Source organism: Taudactylus pleione, unplaced genomic scaffold (genome assembly GCF_031769625.1).
Source record: "Taudactylus pleione unplaced genomic scaffold, aTauple2 ptg000296l, whole genome shotgun sequence".
NCBI lineage: Eukaryota > Metazoa > Chordata > Amphibia > Anura > Myobatrachidae > Taudactylus > Taudactylus pleione.
This window is the reverse complement of record NW_028284698.1, coordinates 11,881,719-11,902,418: the sequence shown is the minus strand read 5'-3', so window position 1 is coordinate 11,902,418 and position 20,700 is coordinate 11,881,719. Positions and strand designations below refer to the sequence as shown.

General features: G+C 41.5%; 1 protein-coding gene across 1 annotated transcript in view; it reads right to left on the bottom strand.

Annotated features, from left to right (window-relative positions):
* The window catches only part of CHRDL1 (chordin like 1), a 156,384-nt gene that overhangs the window by 105,261 nt on the left and 30,423 nt on the right, over positions 1–20,700 (bottom strand). Inside the window, exon 2 of the mRNA XM_088482924.1 lies at positions 9,094–9,193. Within this exon, the coding sequence (XP_088339050.1) occupies positions 9,094–9,193 (100 nt within the window). The remainder of the gene's footprint in view (positions 1–9,093; positions 9,194–20,700) is intronic.

The window sequence follows — 20,700 nt, the reverse complement described above, 5'->3', positions numbered from 1 at the left end:
GTGGTGCGGGATCTGGGGCATCACAGCACTGTCCGACGTCGGAAGACCTAAAGGGGACGCGGTGGCCATGCAAAAGAGCTTAAAGGCAACCCCTCACCCCCCCCCAAGTAAAGGTGCTGGCTAATAATCTATTATAACAATAGGTTTCTTGTCTTTATTTTAAGATTTTTCTTTACAGGTGGACTGCAGGTGCCAGCAGGCCCTTTATGTTTGTACATGCTGGCACCTGTTGTTCTTCAAGTGCCAGCATGCTGTGGCAGACCTGCTGGGACCTATAGGCAGCCTATATATAGAAATTTTAAAGTACAATGAACCCCATCCCATTTTCCGAGGACTTCCAGCCCTGGGCTGACCAGTTATGGGGCTAGGTAATGTGATGGCAGGGGGACCCCACGCTGTGTGTCCTTCTGCTATTGCATTACCACTCTGGCTGGTTCAGCCTGGAGCTGGTTTTTTCCTCCTATTTTCCAATACTAAACCAGGCATATAGGTCCAGGGCTGATTTTGGAGGGGGAGGGGGAGCTATGTATTTTCTTCTTTAAATGTAACCTTTTCTTTAGCCTGCACAGATCATATTGTACAATCTAGCTCAGCCTCTTATTATGTATATTTGTGTGTGAGTAACAGTTTCTTTCAGCAGACTGTTTCAGTGAATGCAGACTGGAGGTCTGCTGAAAAATTGGACAAGTGTGTACGCATAGATTGGATGTCGGATCTGCGAGCAGGTCTGCAGAAGGATGTGATCTGGAGTCTAATCTCCTGAGGATTGGACAAGTGTGTACCCATCTTAAAGGGGCATACACACTTGTCGATATTCTGGACGATTGAATGATAACGATATCGTTATTGATCAATCGTTCCAAATATCGGCTAGTGTTTATGCTAAAAACGACCAGTGATGCACGCTCCCGCTGGTCATTTACGATAACCCCAGCCGGCTGTACATGCAGCCTAATCTGGGGTTATCGTGGGCAATGCCATGCTGCTGTCCGCTCGCAAGTGGGTCGATGTTATGGACTGAGCATGCGCACGACGGAGGGAGCTCCGTCGTGCGCATGCGCCAGACGCGACGAGCGAAGGAAAGTTGTGTCCGATCAAAGGGGGTGTGCTGTCAATGTTGATTGACAGCGCGCCCCCTTTGGTGGGCGTGCCGGGGGCGTGCCTCCCTGACGGGGGCGTTCCCACGGGAACGCCTCCTGTCAAAAGCCGGCCCAATGACATCACTAGTGATGTCAGTGGGAGTGATTTTGGCTCTGATAGAGCCAAAATCACTCCGGAGCTTGCAGTTGAAAACCTCAACCGCAGGCTCCGGCTCGCAAATTCGATGGTCGCGATGGTCTCGACCATCGCGACCATCACAATGCACGCTCGTATAGCCTGTGGGTGGTGACCCACAGCTATACGAGCGTCCAGGAGGACGCTCCATGAAAATGGAGCCCGGTCCTCATTCAGAGCGTGCGCTCTGCTCAGAGCGTACGGCTCTGAATGAGGGCCTTTATTTTATACCATGTAGAGATTGATATGTATTATCCAGTTTATCCAGAAAAATTTATATAAGCCCTGTTTACTGATACAAAATTAAATGTTTACTTTTTTTACCATTCCTATTTCATTTATGTGAAAAATGATTATTTGGCATGACAATAAATAAAGCACAGGGACAGATACTTGACGCATACTTGCCAACTCTCCCTCATTGTCAGGGAGACTCCCTGAAATAGTAGCAATCTCCCTGTCTCCCTGAAGAGTCTAGCAATCTCCCTCATTTCATCCTTACCCCCATTATGAAGCTGTTATATTAAAAAACAGAGATATATACATTCAAATGGGATCATTAGTGTCATTTCCTTGCATTGGTTATAAGGCACAATGATCCCTATGAATTTCTGCAAAGTATTATTGTGTTTTCATCAACAAACAGATCTTACAAACTGCTTTTGGGCTGGTTTACATTTGGATGTAAGTCAGGTTTAGGACACGCCTCTCAGATGTATCAGTACACGCCCACTGTAACACGTGCTTATAGGTGCTGCTTTCACAATCTCCCTGAAATGGTTTTTTAAAAGTAGGCAAGTATGACTTAACGTGGTTGGAGTTGCCCTAAGTGGAGACTGCTTTGCTCATGGACAACCCTTTTGCGTGTCACGTCAAAACTAAGGGGTCTATTTACTAAGCGTGTTAGGAGACAGAGTGAAAAGTGATAAGAAAGTGATAAGGTGCCAGCCAATGAGTGCTGGCACTGTACACAAATTAAGACAAATCATAAATATTACGATGAATACATGGAGTTATTAAAGTACCACTCTACGGGGTCATTTCAGTTAGTTGCAATGGGAGCAAGTTGGCATTTAAATAGCATGGAAACGTCAGCATCAGAAGCTAAACTTGCCCCCTCCTGGCCCAATGTCGCCCTTGTCTTCCTTTTTTTTATTTTGTATGCAGCCCTATGGAGCTGCGTATGGAAAGCAGCACGTTCTGAGTTACCATAATTACGGCACATAGCTGCACTTACTCACAGGGCAAGCCGCCTATAGGGCTAATTGAATCGACCCCTATAGGTAAAAACAAATAATAATATTACTGACTTTGCATTAAAACATACATTTATTTAACCCCTAAAATAAATAGGGTCTATTCATCATCACTTAATTTCTACAAAAGCAGGTGAAAATTCACATTTTCACCTGCAATTGTAGAAATGAAGTATTCGAGCCATTCATCAAAAAGGTAATGCAGGAGATATCACAGATATCTCCTCCTTACCTTCCTCTGATGGAATGGCTCGCTGTCCCCATAGAATAGTATGGGAACAGAATTCATTGGGGCTCTTGTGCACATGCATGACCTATAGGTCACGCATGCACACTAGTGTCACTGCAGTGAAAAGATCCACTGCTCTGAAAGGAGCAATGAAGCCACTCGCGGGGACAGCTGATTTTCGGATGAGCTGTTTCCACGTCGGAGCAATGATGATGGGGAGGGCAGGGGTGGTGCCGGAACAATTTTATGTTGACACCCCCAACATAAAATCGTTCCGACGACCCTGCCCAGGCCTGACAATCTCCCTCTTCCCTCCTCAATTACTGTATAAACAGTCTCAATCCTGACAACTTGCTCCCAGACCTGACAAGCTCCCCTTCTCCCTCAATTACTGTATAATTAGTCTCAATCCTGACTACTCCTTCAATTAAAATCATGTTGCAGAACTGCCCCACCCCCAGACTTGACAATCCATCATTTTCCCTCAATTAGAATTATGTTACAAAACTGCCTCCCTAAAACTGGCAACCCCCTTTTACCTCAAATAAAATAATGTCCCAGAACTGTCCCCCCTTTAACCATATAACTTCTCCCTGAGTTACCCAATCATGTCCCAGAACTGCCCCCCTCCCCAGACCAAACAATCCCCCCTTCTCCCTCAATTAAAATCCTGTAAAGAAACTCCCCCCCAATACCTGACAACACCCCCCTTCTCCCTTTATTAAAACAATCCTACTGCTGCTATGGTTACTCCTTTCTCCGGCGATCGCCATGAGTCTACATGGCCGTTTGCATTACAGATTCCGTTGATTGGTGGATAGCTCCAGCCATTCACCAATCAGCGTTTAGATAATCCTAAAACTGTGATTGATGGATGCACCAATCGATAATGCTGGTAGCAGTAATGAAAACACAAATAGGAGGCGCTGTAGCACTGGGCTGAGAATAAGACAATCTATGGCAGCTCAACCACAAGAGAGGTGGCTAGCCTCTATAGATTACCACAAGAAAAACAAACTAGTGGGAGCGCAATGTGTCATAAATAAACCCAGGTGGTAATAATAATTAAAGAGTAATGGGCTCGACTGAATGAAAAAGTATAACTAAGACGTTAATGAATAAAATATAATGTACATTTAATAAACATAGATGACATATAGACCATAGTTGGTCAGCGATATATATTAAAAAGATATATTGCTGTGACTCTCAAAAGAGTGTTGAAAGACATATATAGCAGAAATTACACCATATGTAAATACACAGTATGAAATAAAAACAAAAACACAAAAAGACACTTATATATAAAAAAAAATGTGGAATGGTTCAATCGGTAAATAGATGGCTTCTAAATGAATAGAAGCAAGGTTAAAAAACAGAGTTTGTTGAAGTAATTCAATCAGGCTCCTTTGATTGTCATATATGGTTAAATAGGCACGATCATGCAAAAAGTCATAATAGACTCATATGGATATAATCACACGTTAGATGTGTGATAGATATGGATAGATGAAAGCCTATGGAGCAAATAATGAATATACCTGCACTGGTATGGCAGTGATCGAGTAGCGTGGTCAGAGGGCAGTGTCCGGAATGCCGCTCTGCAAATCTGTGCTGTCCGCTTGAAGGATTGAATCCCGTCTAGTGTTTGTCAGGCTCTGTCTGCACACTGATAGTCAAAGTGTGGTTTCCATGATACCGATCTCTGGCTGTGCCGGTCTCTGGCTATTGCGGATCAGGCACTGGTGCTCCGTATTGCCTATGTAATAGCCGGTCTTGGCTGTCACAACTCCCGCTGTAAAGTGAACTCACTTAGGGGTATTAACCTGATGGTGGATATTTGGTGCATCTGTTTGTATATATTGGAGAAAGTTCCTGAATATCCACCAGTAAGGTAACCTGTAACCTAACGTGTTTCTCAGCCTTAGTGGGTCTGGCTGTTTCCTCAGAGGTGATAGACCTTACTCCAGGGAAGGGGATTTTATAGTGTAGGCAATAAATGTAATTAGAGACAGGTGTGTCTTTGTATTCATCTCCGCTTGTTAAAGAGCCGGCAACATTCTCAAAACAAAATGACACAGATAGAAAAAAGAAATGTTTAAAAAATAAATAAATTGTTGCAAAATACAAGGCAAACAAAACCTTTATATGCACAGATACCATTTTTCATATAAAAAGTGTCACATATCATTATGTGCATAATTAAATGCCAGATTTATATACACTTCATTGTTAATTGGACTGATATAGGAAACAGATAATCAATATGTTCAACTCAAAAAATTAAAAAATATAAAGTCAATATATAGTTTAATAAAAATCCTATCTATATCAGAAATGCTTATGCGTCACATATGAATCTATATAATGGTAATATCAAATTACATAATACAGTATTACAAATCATAAAATACTAATGTACCTATTTTAGCTTTACACGGAACTTCAGTATAGGTATCTCACAATATGCAGAGATCAAATGAATAAAAATTTAAAATAGTACATAACTGGAAAAGATTACATATATAAGTAAGTAAAAGACGTAATTAACGCAGAAGGGCGCGGACATACCCGCCGTGCTGAGATATATTTAGACTCAGCACCGAGGGGATGCCGGATCCGATCTGCGTCTACATATTCAAAATAAAAAGTCTCTCCTTCGTGTTATATCTTCAGATTCAGACTCGGTCCCTCCGCAGGGATCTGCGGTCTAGACCGAGAAGAAATTCATCAGATATTATTTAGTTCTACAGTGTCGTTAAGGCCAAACGGAGTAAGGGTATTTAGTTTAAATATTCAATATGCTTCTCGTCTGCATAAGGATTTATATCTGTCTCCACCTCTTGGTGTTGGATTCACTTTTTCAATGGCCATAACTTTAACACTTTTGTTATTGATATTTTTTGAACAGTTATTTACATGTTGTGAGAGACTATGTAACTTGAAACCTTTTAGAATATTATGTCTGTGCTCTAGAAACCTTATGTGCAAACTCCGGGTGGTTCTACCGATATATTGAATCCCACATTTGCACTGTATCATATATATCACATATTGTGATCTACAATTCAGAAAACCGGTAACATCAAAGCTCTCGTGTGTGTTAAAGGAAGTGAATTTTGTGCAGTTTTCAGTATATTGACATGTGATACATTTTTCGTGACCACACTTGGAAAAAACCCTTGGGTTTAGATGATAACCAATTTGAACCAATTGCAGTGTCTTTGCTGGTAAACAGACTTGGGGCTAGTTTTTGTTTAAGGTTCATAGCTTTCCTAAAAATGACTTTGCTTTTCTGTGGAAGGGAGGAGCTTAAAAATGTATCATGTAACAGGATGTGTGAATTTTTTTAAATAATATCAGTTATTTTATTTGCAGCTGAGTTATACTGTGTGATGAAATATAAAGTTTTATCTGTTACTTGTGAGTCATTGGTTCTAGTCTTTCTAGTTGATTTGAAATTTGTTTTGTGTAAAAGGGTAGATCTCGTACAATTCTGTGCCTCATTTATGGCTTTATCTATAATATATTTAGGATAACCTTTCTTGATAAAAGCTAAATACATATCTTTACTTTGTTGAGTAAATGTTAAGTCATTTGAACAATTTCTCCTCAACCTAAGGAATTGACTTTTGGGTATATTATTTTTCCATGGTCCAAAGTGACTGCTGTTATAATGAAGGTAATTTTGACAATCCACTTCTTTAATGTACGTAGATGATTGGCGTTTGCCAGCAGAGACACATACATTAATATCCAAAAAATTGATGGTTTCATAATCATATTTATGAGTAAACTTCAACCCAAGGGTATTCTTATTCAAATGTGTAACAAAATCAATCAGTGCATTAACAGTGCCATCCCAAATAATAAAGATATCATCAATATATCTCCCATAGAGGACCAAGTTCGCTCCGAAACATCCAGTCCACACATGGTGTTCCTCAAAGAGGCCCATGTATAGATTGGCATAACTCGGAGCGAACTTAGTCCCCCTGGCCGTACCCCATGTTTGTAAATAAAATTGGGCATCAAATGAAAAGAAATTGTGCTCTAAAATAACTTTATAGAGGATAATAAAAAATTGTGTGTTTCTTCCTTCAATCCTGTATCTGCACTTAAATAGTGATTAATGGCAAGTAATCCAAATTCATGTGGTATGTTTGTGTATAGTGATTCAACATCACATGTTAATAAAATGTAAGTATCTTTCCATATGATAGTATTTATAATTTGTAGAAATTGAGTAGTATCTTTTATATAGGATGGAAGGTCCGCACCCTTCTGCGTTAATTACGTCTTTTACTTACTTATATATGTCATCTTTTCCAATTATGTACTATTTTTAATTTTTATTCATTTGATCTCTGCATATTGTGAGATACCTATACTGAAGTTCCGTGTAAAGCTAAAATAGGTACATTAGTATTTTATGATTTGTAATACTGTATTATGTAATTTGATATTACCATTATATAGATTCATATGTGACACATAAGCATTTCTGATATAGATAGGATTTTTATTAAACTATATATTGACTTTATATTTTTTAATTTTTTGAGTTGAACATATTGATTATCTGTTTCCTATATCAGTCCAATTAACAATGAAGTGTATATAAATCTGGCATTTAATTATGCACATAATGATATGTGACTCACTTTTTATATGAAAAATGGTATCTGTGCATATAAAGGTTTTGTTTGCCTTGTATTTTGCAACAATTTATTTATTTTTTTAAACATTTCTTTTTTTCTATCTGTGTCATTTTGTTTTGAGAATGTTGCCGGCTCTTTAACAAGCGGAGATGAATACAAAGACACACCTGTCTCTAATTACATTTATTGCCTACACTATAAAATCCCCTTCCCTGGAGTAAGGTCTATCACCTCTGAGGAAACAGCCAGACCCACTAAGGCTGAGAAACATGTTAGGTTACAGGTTACCTTACTGGTGTATATTCAGGAACTTTCTCCAATATATACAAACAGATGCACCAAATATCCACCATCGGGTTAATACCCCTAAGTAAGCTCACTTTACAGCGGGAGTTGTGACAGCCAAGACCGGCTATTACATAGGCAATACGGAGCACCAGTGCCTGATCCGCAATAGCCAGAGACCGGCACAGCCAGAGATCGGTATCGTGGAAACCACACTTTGACTATCAGTGTGCAGACAGAGCCTGACAAACACTAGACGGGATTCAATCCTTCAAGTGGACAGCACAGATTTGCAGAGCGGCATTCCGGACACTGCCCTCTGACCACGCTACTCGATCACTGCCATACCAGTGCAGGTATATTCATTATTTGCTCCATAGGCTTTCATTTATCCATATCTATCACACATCTAACATGTGATTATATCCATATGAGTCTATTATGTCTTTTTGCATGATCGTGCCTATTTAACCATATGTGACTATCAAAAGAGCCTGATTGAATTACTTCAACAAACTCTGTTTTTTAACCTTGCTTCTATTCATTTAGAAGCCATCTATTTACTGATTGAACCATTCCACATTTTTTTTATATATAAGTGTCTTTTTGTGTTTTTATTTCATACTGTGTATTTACATATGGTGTAATTTCTGCTATATATGTCTTTCAACACTCTTTTGAGAGTCACAGCAATATATCTTTTTAATATATCGCTGACCAACTATGGTCTATATGTCATCTATGTTTATTAAATGTACATTATATTTTATTCATTAACATCTTAGTGATACTTTTTCATTCAGTCGAGCCCATTACTCTTTAATTATTATTACCACCTGGGTTTATTTATGACACATTGCGCTCCCACTAGTTTGTTTTTCTAATGCTGGTAGCAGCCTGCAGTGTAGTGAGGCTGCACCACTGCCTGTGTCTGGACTGCGGAAATAACTGGTGCTGGGAGGCAGGCAGAGAATGCTGCTTGGCCATTCCGATCACGGTCGAGGAGCATCATTTGCCTACCTACTGGCCTTGGCCCCAAATCCTTTAAAGTGTACTGGCACAGGGGGCAGATGCCCCTCGGCCCAACCTGCCCTTGATGATGATGATCAGTAACAAACCAAACATACGTATAGAGGACAGTGTACCACAAGAAATCTATAGCTCTGCATACATGGAAAGTGGGAGCATATGTGCCCAAGTCTGTGAACCCAGAGAGAGAACTGTCCCTAATCTAAAATCTAATTTTTTCACTCAGAAACACTGCAGTTTTGTTGATGTCAACCCATAAAACATTCAAGTGCATGTCACTGTTATATGTTCGTTGCAATGTGCAAAATGCCAGCCAACAAGTCATATATATTCTATGAAGATGCAACTTTTAACTTACTCTTTACAAGTTCCAATCTGCACCCATCCATTAGAAGCAAGAACAGCAGGCAGAAAAATAGATACTTCTTCTCCATACTCTTGTAAGTAGAGGATTCCAGCTGCCAAACATGTGAGAAAAAATAGTGTATGATCAACACAAAGTTGTGAACAAGATTGTTTTAGATAACAATGAGCAGATTACAGTATGACATGGCATGTTGGAACTGATGTATCAGGACAATAGATACTTACTAAGCTAAGGTTAAGGTGCCTACACACTAGACAATATTTTGCACGATTTGCCTGATTTTGATGCATCGGAATGACAAATCGTGCAAAATATGTCAAAATCGTGAGTGTCCCGATGCACGTACCCGCGGGTCGTACATCATATCTTCACATCTTGCCTACAACAGGCAAGTTCTGCCAATCTAGTACACGACGCACTGGAAATCATTAAGGACGCACGATAGATCGTTGGTCAGATTGGACACTTTTAAGCACCATATCGTGTCCTGGAGTGTTGAGAATCTGCCGGGGACAGTTCAAGGGAAATCGTTCAGGACATTGCATCGTTTCCCCATTGTCTAGTGTGTAGGCACCTTAACATTATTGTTAATATGCTGGATACAATCACATTGGGCATCCCGCCACTTATCGCTTGCATACCGGCGTAAATGAAATCACAAAGGACAGCTCTCCCATTAAGAGCTGTCCTTTGTTCTTTTATGACTCAGAAGTCCTTCTGCGCATTCTGGAGCTTGGATGGCATTGCCCACTGCATCCAAGCCCCAGAATGTATCGCATTCTGGGGCTTGGTGTATATGCGGTAAGGGGCAAAACACGCAATAGTGCATCCCGCAAAACACGCAGTAGTGATCGCAAAACACGCAATAGTGCATCCCGCCCATTGTGAGCTCATCCAAAACACATGAAAATTCAGTTTATCATTTCAATTTGTGTCTCAAGTTTGTCAGTAGCTCCTAGTGGATTAATTGGTGGCCTTCTTATATAGTATGGCTACTTATATAGAAAACTCAGGTTAGGTTTCCTACATAACATTTAATCTACATGTTAACTCTTCTAGGATTAGCGACTCCACAGCAAAAAATTGCAAAATCATAGCTTTCTTTCTGGAGGAAAGTGAGATATCAAATCAATAGCTGATCAATTCCATTGTATTACATAGTGGGCCTGATTTATGTTTGGACGCTGAATGGGGATCCCACACAGTTTTCCAATTATCATAACATTTGTGCATGTGCAGGACCCGTTCTGCGCATGTGCATAACGGGTTTTGTGATGTTGCTCTCAAATATCAAAGTTTACGAGCCAGGCCATCATCCGAGACCAAAATATATGAAAAGTTGTATAGACCACCACACATGCCATCAGACCACCACACATGCCTCTTCAATGGTCATCAGATTCTGCCACAAGCCCATAATTGCCGCAAATTCAAAACATTTCATGCGATAGTGCCCCAATTCATAATATGCCACACAGTATATCCCAAATTCATAATATGCCACACAGTATGCCCCAAATTTATAGTATGCCACACAGTACGCCCCAAATACATAGTATGCCACACAGTAGTGTGTCCAATCAATAATAATAATATTTTAGGGGAAAATTTTAAAATAAAGCCAATTAGGGGAGCATGATTTTGTTGCCAAATGGGCTGGATGGAATATTAGAGCGCTCCATAATCTATACACATTGTTGGTTAAACTCTTAAAAAATCTTGGCATATAACTAACACCACCAGGTTCTTAACCCTGTGGGCTTTCAGTTGTGCCTTTTGATTGTACAATAACTGCTTGCACAATCCTCTGAATGCTTCCATCTATGAAGGTTATTCACAGTGAGACATTGTTGACTGGTGCTGCACCTGACAGGCGGGGAACATTGCTATTGAATGACATTCCAGGACCCCTCCGGTGACACCTGACGCGAAATGCACACTAATGGCAATTCGCGATTAAGCTACATACTGTAATCAGGCCAGGAATAATGGTTCTATACTCCCCAACACAGGCAATTTACCTCACTATGGATCCCGTGTAGTGTGCATCTCCTGGTGGCTCACCTTTTGCTGACGGTGATAGCCATGCAGCATGATCGGTCAGACCAGGCAACAGGATCACCTACTCTCACAGCCCCAGCCTCTTCAGCATTTATGATACTGGGACTGGGTTTGGCAGAGCTGAGCTGAGCTCTGCAGTGGGAGATTTGAAATTGGTGGTGAGTGGAGACAGAAAGAGTGCTTACAAACTTCCTCCTCCAATCCAGAAACAGGAGTGGGTCCTTGTTCATCATGACTATCCATTGCTACATACAACGTGGAAACCTCCCTCTCATCAGTCACAAGGTCTAGACTCAGCTAATCGGGGTCAAACTACAGAACTGACCACAACAAAATCTAGTCACCTGGACACAAATTTTAATCTCCATGGCGACTGGGAATTCATCTCTTTTAAACAACAACAAAAAAAATCAAGCAAACAAAAAAGAATAACAAAAAAAAAACAGGAAATCACATTAATGCAGCATTTGATATTTGTTACACATACATGTGCAGTTGCAAAGTAAAATGCCAGGAAGGAGGTAGATAAGAAGTCTCTTTGTCCAATCATAATAGAGTGGCCTAAGGCCATAATGGTAAATTGTGCAGCACAAGGCATCCTGGAGGACCAAAGACGTAACAAGCAAGCGTTAGCATCATCACAGCAAGGACCAAAGCGGGACTCACAACACTAATCTTATGGTATTTATGTACAGCTTTCCTATTTTGTATACATATATCTCATATAGCCAGCTGTGTCGCTAACCAATGCTCACCATGCTTGAAGTAAGGGGCACTCCGGCGTGAGCCAAGCTCTGATAATGTGTCAGGCCCTGGTATTGATTTTCCTCAGTTATGGGTTCTGTGGCAGAATCCACAATGTGGGCTGGTGGCAGAAGACGAGGTGGCAGTATATAAGCCTTCCTTATAGGTCACTCCCAGGTGTTGGCGAAACCTAGTCTGAGGCACGGAGTCTAATCCACTTGATGGTATTCACCAGTGACCCATCTAAGCGGGATATGGATTTCGCTGCACCAAGTGAACAGGTTGCGGCCCTCAGAGTAGTACCTGAGAGAAACAAGGAGACCAGATACAAGATACTAAAATGTAGGTGCAGGCACTGGCCAATCAGAGAAATTACTGAGAAGTGATGGTGGAAGTGCTCCGGAGGGAATACTCAGGAATAAGAGTAGCAGCTGCAGTGAAACAGATGCTAAGTAGCGATGAGAAACGACTCTGGTCTTCGAAGAGCAATAGATAACTACACCGGGTATCCAGATGCTGATTAGTGATGGGGACAGCTGTACACCAATGGGTAGGTGCACTGGGAATCCAGATGCTAAATAGCGATGGGTAACAGCTCCGGAGATCTTGACACTGTATAGCGATGAGTAGGTGCACTGGGAATCCAGACACTGAATAGCGATGGGTATCAGTAAGGAATGATTTCCTAATAGAGAACTCTAGAATCAATCACTAGAGAAGTGAAGTTGCACAGGCGATTTCCTGTTCCTGAAGCCGAACTTAAGTACCCTAAGGTAGCTGGTCATAGGATGCAGAGATCAGCTGAGTGACCGCAAGACTACCATTGGAGGGGGCTAGATCAGGTGACACAGACCAACATGGCTGCGCCTACGAACGCGATATGGAGACGCAGTATGGAAGTCCTAGCAGACCCTGGGGAGAATACTCAGTCCACTATTCACCCGCACGCCTGGCGTCTGACCGCTTGAGAGATCAAAGACGCCGATCCCAGGCCACAACCTGATATAATGACCTTTGCTAATGTGGAGAGACAAACACAAGGGGGGAAAACAATTGGAGCCGTAACTAAATTACAGTTCGAAACGTACACCCAAAACCCATACACTACCAGGCAGCTCCAGAGCATGCGCCAAAAGTCACTCCCTGTCAAACCACATTTGGGACATTCAGCAGTACCGTGTAAGCCCATAATAAAAAGACCCAGTGGTGAATAATAAACTCTGTGCGTATTGTGTAACATAAAAGTGTATCTGCTGGTAACTAAGATGCAAATTAGCATGATAAATATTAGCAATCAGCTGTTTACATCCATCATCAGTAAAGGTCCCAACATCCACTTCCCACTTCAACTTTATAGGAAGGAGAAATTAAGCATGGAGTATAGAGAGGAGATCAGATTTCTCAAATTCAAGCCTATAAGTATTAAACATATGGATGCAGGGTGTGCGATGTGGACCCCCTTGGACCAAGGGGTCTCTGTGCCCCGCACACCCTGCACCCATTATAGATACACCCCTGCATATACTTGAAAGACAGCTGGGACAGTGCACAGGCTGAATGGTATAAACCAATATTCGGGAAAGCCATCCTTTGTGTTACAGGCAGGGAGGTGGCATATTTGCAATATTGCCATTAAGAGGTTTAGGCTGACCAACAACTCATGGGAAAAGCAAAGAAAGCTTGTTTCAGGATACCAAGTTAGCACTTTGTGTTTATTGTAGAACATCACACTACAGCTGTACTCCATCCAGGCCTAAGTTGGGAAACAAGCACATTGTAAGGGTGCTGAATATTCCCAAGAGTAAATCACTTGCCTGGGCTTGTTATTAGGGACATCACTACTGGTCTAGCTGTGTAATCTTAAGCCTTAGAGGTCACCTCGTGAGGGACAAAAATTAAAATGATGAGTTACAGGGTCTAGATTCATGTGGGGAAAAAAAACAAAATTAATGGATTGGAGAATGTAGAATCGTGAGGGATGAAGTTAATAAACAGGCAGCAAAACAAGACACTTGAATCACTACCAGAGAAACAAATTCTGTCTTTACGTGAGCAAAGATGGTAAAGGTGGAAGCCCTCAGTACTAATGGTGCATTACCACATGTCTTCTGTAGTTGCTATTGTGGTGGATCCTAAAAAAATTATCAGAATATTTTTAAACATTTCAACTGACATAAATTATATAGTAATTTACCACACTAACAGAACTGTATCATTTGTGCTTCAATTCATAGCCTCATGCTAGGGATGAGCCAATCTATTGGCATGCAACTCATGTCCTTAAATAGACTGCTGACTTTAATCCATTACATCAGTTGGCTTTAGTATAACTTTAGTAAATTTGGCTTAAATGCTTGAACTGTTTTCAAGAATGAGTGATAATTCTTTTGATTGAAAGCTAGAGTCATACTAAGGACTATTTGAAGCAAAAATGTAAATCAGCCCAACACCAATCACACCACTCCTGATTAACTAGATTACCAACAAAATACGTAGGTCGGTTATGGTCTGCTGAGCTCTGGACACCCCTTGGAGCCTAAGGCACGTATTCATTTTGAGGCTAGAAGTCCAGACTTTTCACCTGCTGGACTTTTCGCCTCCTTCGCCTATTTTCCAGGCTGAAAAGTATCGCGCACGTGCCCGCTATTCCCCGTATTCAATTCCAAAGTAGGTATAATCGGGAACAGGCGAAACATTGATCGGCGAAAAAATATGTGAATATTCGGGAAATAATTGTAGGACCCCCCTAATGATGTCCAGACCTGGGGGATCACTATGGGTACCCCCGTTTTTGGCTGCAAAAGAAAGTTGGGTTTTTAAACAGCCGCGGCAGGTGTTTTTTTCTCGTCTTTGAAGAAGTGATGCAGAAGAGCACTTAGCTTTTTTTTCGTTTTTAGAAGTGGTCCCATGAAATTTGGGGTACATGAAAATGGGTACTAGTATATTTTTAAGTCCCTAAACTAATTTTTAAAAAATTCTGCAAAAAAGCACCTGCCGCTAACAGCCTATTCAAGAAAACACCTGCCGCATACTTACAGAATACCCCTGAACCTATTTCGGTATTTTTAAACACTTTTCCCAATTTTTTTTTCCTCCCAAAAATGTTAAATCAATTGTTGGGGTGTCCCATTTTTTTTTAATTACTTTTTTTTGCACATTTCGTTTTAAGGGGGCATTCCCAAGGGTGCAGGCTATTTTATTTATGCCTGCACCCCTAGAACCCCAATTCTGCACATTTTTTCGTCTTCTGAAGGTAAGGGAAAAATGATCCCCGCTTTTTTACATTGACTTTTCGCACCATCTACCAAAAAAACTGGAATTTTCGGGAAATGTGCCTGGAACCCCTCTAAAGATGTCCAGACATGGGGGATCACTATGGGTTTGAAATAGCCGCGCAGGTGCATATTTGCGGCTATGAAGAAGTGGTGATTTTTTTTGGGGGGGAAAAATAACTATTCCTATCAAATTTGGGGTACAAGAAAATGGGGGTAAGCATATTTTCAAGTCCCTAAAGTGCAATTTTTAAAAATCTTCAAAATATACCTGCCGCTATCACCCGCATTGAAGAAAACACCTGCCACATACTTCCGAAGAAGTGGTTTTTCATTTTTTTTACACCAAAATGTAAAAAAAAATGTTGGGGTGTCCCGATTTTTTTTTTTTTACTTTTTTTTACATAGATCGTTTTAAGAGGGCATTCCCAAGAGTGCAGGCTAATTTTTTTAAGCCTGCACCCCTAAACCCCAATTCTGCACTTTTTTTCACCAGCTAAAGGCTGGCAAATATTTATCCCCGTTTTTTTACATTGACTTTTCGCACCAGCGAAAAGTCGATGTAATTGAATACGGGGATAATTGAAATAGGCGAAAATGACGGCGTTGTCCTTGTTCTCCATTTTGCCGATACCGACATTTCGCCTCAAATTGAGTATGGAACTAAATGTATGCTGGAAGCTCTCACTGTTATAGAGTGCAGCATTGAAAATTGGATGATTTATATTTCAAAGGTTTGTTGTGTATCCATGAGATAAGTGAACATATATTGTTTTCTGTGTAAAAAGTGAAATCAAGTCAGAGCGCCTCAAAGTGCTTTGTAATGTAAATAAATTATGTGCAAAAAAGAGCAAAAGAGTAAGCAAGTGATTTAAGACTAGATACAAAAGACCTCTAGCTGAGGTCTATAGACAAACAATAGATCTAGACCACGAATGTATGGAATAAAAAATACATATTTAATAGTAACATAGGACATAAAAAAATGGATAAAAAGATATCAAAATAATAAATAGCAAATAATTAATTGATGAAATAGACAAAGTGCATGTGAATAAATAGATATAGGGCTTATCTTATTTTATGTGTAGAGGATAGCAAAATCAGGTAGGGTACACGCTCCCAACGCGTTTTGTCACCAGCGGACTTTTGCAAGGGGATAATGTTTGCGAGTGAGATGTAGCTGTATTTATACCCTAAAGATTTAAGGTAATTTACTGCATGTGAGTGTAATCGTGACCTCACTTCCTGTGGTGCTCACTTCCGGTGTAAGCAGAAAGTATTGTGTCAATTGATATTTTTAGTGTTTCTATCGGATATCGTCTATATGGTGTCATATGTACAGAAAGTAGGGATGTGCGCCGGACCATTTTTGCCGGATTTGGATTTGGTTCTAATTCGTCGTCCGGCTTTGGATTTGGATTTGGATTTGCCAAACTGCGGTGACTGGCTTTGGATTTGGATTTGGATTTGGATTTGGATTTTTTTACAAAAATTGACAAAAAAAGCTAAAATCACATAAATTGGTCTTTTTTTTCTTCCTAGAGTATTATTAACCTCAATAACATTAATTTCCAGTCAATTTAGACCATATCACAGCTTATAATATTGTTTTCAACATTATTGGCCAAAGGTTGCAGTGAGCTGACTGGTTACTAAGCGACAAAGCAGCGGCACAACGACACAGACACCACAGTATAAAGCACATCTATGACACATTGCCCCACAGCAGTGGCAGAAATGAAAAGTAGTGCACCCACCCAGTGGGGTACGGCCAGCAGAGTCACAGTACTTGTTTACAAAGTGTGCTACGGCCCTAGGAGTCACAGTGCACAATCTTATTAGCATTACACCGCACATAGGGCCTGATTCACATTACACCATAAAGTAGTGTCTCTTATTTATGTTACGACACACAGTAGTGCCCCTTTTACACAATGCCCACAGTAGTGACCCTTTTACACAATGCCCACAGTAGCGGTGTCCCTTACACAATATCCCCCAGCATTGGTGCCCCCTATGCAGTCCCCTTAGTAGTAGGGTCCACTATGCAGTGCCTCCAGTAGAATGCCCCCCAGTAGTATGCCCCCCATTAGCAGGCCCCCCCAGTAGTATGCCCCCCATTAGCATGCCACCCAGTAGTATGCCCCCCATTAGCAGGCCCCCCCAGTAGTATGCCCCCCATTAGCATGCCACCCAGTAGTATGCCCCCCCAGTAGTATGGCCCCCCTAGTAGTATGGCCCCCCCAGTAGTAGGCTGCCCCAGTAGCAGGCCTCCCCCAGTAGTAGGCTGCCCCAGTAGTAGCCCCCCCTGTAGTATGGGCCCCCCCTGTAGTATGGTCCCCCCTGTAGTAGGCTGCCCCAGTAGTAGCCCCCCCAGTAGTAGTAAGCCCCCCCAGTAGTATGGCCCCCCCCAGTAGCAGGCCCCTCAGTAGTATGGCCCCCCCAGTAGCAGACCCCCCCAGTAGTATAGCCCCCCCCAGTAGCAGGCCCCTCTGTAGTATGGCCCCCCCAGTAGCAGACCCCCCCAGTAGTGCAGACCCCCCCCCAGTAGTATAGCACCCCCCAGTAGCAGGCCCCTCTGTAGTATGGCCCCCCCAGTAGTATAGCCCCCCCAGTAGCAGACCCCCCCAGTAGTATGGCCCCCCCAGTAGCAGACCCCCCCAGTAGTATAGCCCCCCCCAGTAGCAGGCCCCTCTGTAGTATGGCCCCCCCAGTAGTATAGCCCCCCCAGTAGCAGACCCCCCCCAGTAGTGCAGACCCCCCCCAATAGTATAGCCCCCGGCCCAGTAGCAGGCCCCTCTGTAGTATGGCCCCCACAGTAGTATAGCCCCCTCAGTAGCAGACCCCCCCCAGTAGTGCAGACCCCCCCCAGTAGTGCCCCCGGCCCTTGCACAAATAAAAAAATAAAAAATAAAAACTTACCTGTATCCCCGCTCCCGCGCCGTCCGCTCTGTCACACGCTGAGGAGGGAGCCGGAAGACGGAGCTCATGTGTGAGCTCCAGCCGGCTCCCTCCGTGCAGCAGCCAATGAGAGTCTGTGTGACTCTCGCTGGCAGCTGTGTGTCTGTGTCTGTGTAGGGCAGAGCGCTATCACTGCGCTCTGCCCTACACGCGAGGAGACCTGATGTCGGATTCTCTAGTGAGAATCCGACATCAGGCGGCCGCTGTTCGGCCCCGAACGGGGATCCGAGTCAGGCGGTGAACACCCGAACAGGGTTCGGGTGGACTCGGATCCCCAATGTTCGGAGCGGTTCGGATTCCACAGAATCCGAACCGCTCATCTCTAACAGAAAGTAAAAAAAGGGAGTAGATCCAATAATATGGTGATTTGCATGTCAAAAAGCAGCAAAGTCCCAGATCGTTATTTTGGCTCTTTGTGCCCCACTTCCTGTCTGGATGTCTATTTCATTCCGCATATTGTGCCCCAGTTCTAGTATTGGCGTTGTCCTAGTTCTCCATCAGGTGGTGTGCTTAGACGACTGCGCATGCTTGTGTCCTCCATCTTTAACTGTCCATCCTGGGCCTTATATCCCATCTGCTGGAACGCGGAAGTGGTGGATATGGACCACAGTGAGTGTCACGTCCTGTCTACTGGAACGCGGAAGTGGTAGACTTGGAGCGCAGTTCTTCAGCCATCTTTATGGGATCTAGAGAAAGTAGTGGGATGCAACTTTTTGGCCATCTTTTTGCTGTCATAGGTGGATAGCTCTCTCTTCCTAATGATTGGCTATGAAATAAATAGCATTAGAAGGATGGCAAATGTGGGGTATTCTATTACATATCGCTGGGTTAGTTTGGTGTGTAATAACACATATATCCAGAAAAGCCATTATATGCAGAAAAAAATAAAAAATAAATATAGAGAACCATTGAGATAACTCAAGCTTACATAATTATAGATAGATCTGGTTCCATTATAAAATATAGAAAAAGGGAAATGAGTACGAGATAAATAAATAATAAATAATACAACACATGTAAAAAAAGATAATATAAATATTACATTAAGATGAATATGTGCTAAATACATTATAAAACAGATGAACATGAAAATAAATATACATATAGAATAGATAATATATGTAGAGCAAAAGTACAGATGTAGATCATAAAATATAAAAGGGTAAATATGTGGCTGGTTACTCATTTAAAGAACGAATGATACTGTTCCATTTAGTGTGATAAGGCAGATATCTTGTGTTAGAAAAACCTCCAGTATAGAGAACCGTATATATGATAACACTAAAAGTATATATATATTTGTTCAAAGTGTACCAGGTAATAGAGCGACTGACGTATAAATAGAACGGTTTTTGTGCAATAGTGCTTGCAAGTATGGTACATACAACATGTGTTTATATTTATAAGATGTGCAAATAGTGCTTGCAAGTATAATACATACAACACGTGTTTATAAAAATAAATAACACATTTTAATATAAAAAAGGGGGGACCTACATAGGTTAGGTCCATTTGAATGAACACAGCAGGTGCAATTGTTAAATATATACAAAGTGCAATCGTGATAAATCAATAAATCAATAAATATGCCTTATATAAAATTCATATATTCATATAAAAGTTAATAGGAGGATATATAAATATATAAAAAACAGGAGAAACATATAAGGTCAAAGCATAGAAAGATCAAAACATATTAACAATTTAAAACTGATATTTAAAAGGTTCTTAAATTGTTAAAAAAGGAGGTAAATAAATAATCCAAGAAGTAGCTTAGAAGGTATAGCTTATCTGTATCAGTTCATTCAGGCAAAGGCAGCTTTCGCAACGCGTTTCATACGTTTAGGGACTTCATCAAGGGGTACAGACATTCAGTGGTTATCGCTTTATATATCCACTGTTAAACAGGATTAGAATGTCTCATCATGCTAATTAGTGATGTCACTTCCGGTTTGTTAAAATCGGAATTAGGTAAATTCTCTTTACTCTCATTAGTAGATGTAGGTAATGGGAGTTTGTGGAGTGATAGAAGTCATTTCAAGATGGTTTTGCAATTACAAGCCATATCCTGATCGTTTGCCAGCTTGCGTTCTAGCCCGCTTCCACTTCCGCCCACCGATGTCATCATTACCGGTTCTGGCGTGTGCATAGGTGCAACATGACGTTCTCTCCTAGCGCCCGCTTCATGATGACTCGGCCGCCATGTTGTTGTGGTCCGTCTGGTGTCCGCATCATGATCACTTAGCCGTCATGTTTTCGTAGTCCGTCTGGCCCTTTTCAGCTATAGTCGTAAGCATCCTCAGTTAGTAATCTCACTGCTCCCACTCTGTGTTATGGTCATGTATCACATGACCTTTCTCCGCATCATCGTTGCTAGGGTTACCCGACTGTTATTCCTTTAGGTTCCGTCCGCAACTAATGATGGTTAGAGAAGAAAAACATTTTCAGCAATTTAACTCAGTTAAAACACGCTTTACATGCCTAACTATCACATGAATCGGCATGATAACTGGAAAATTTATTACACTTGTAGCAGGACGAAAAATATGTTCAATAT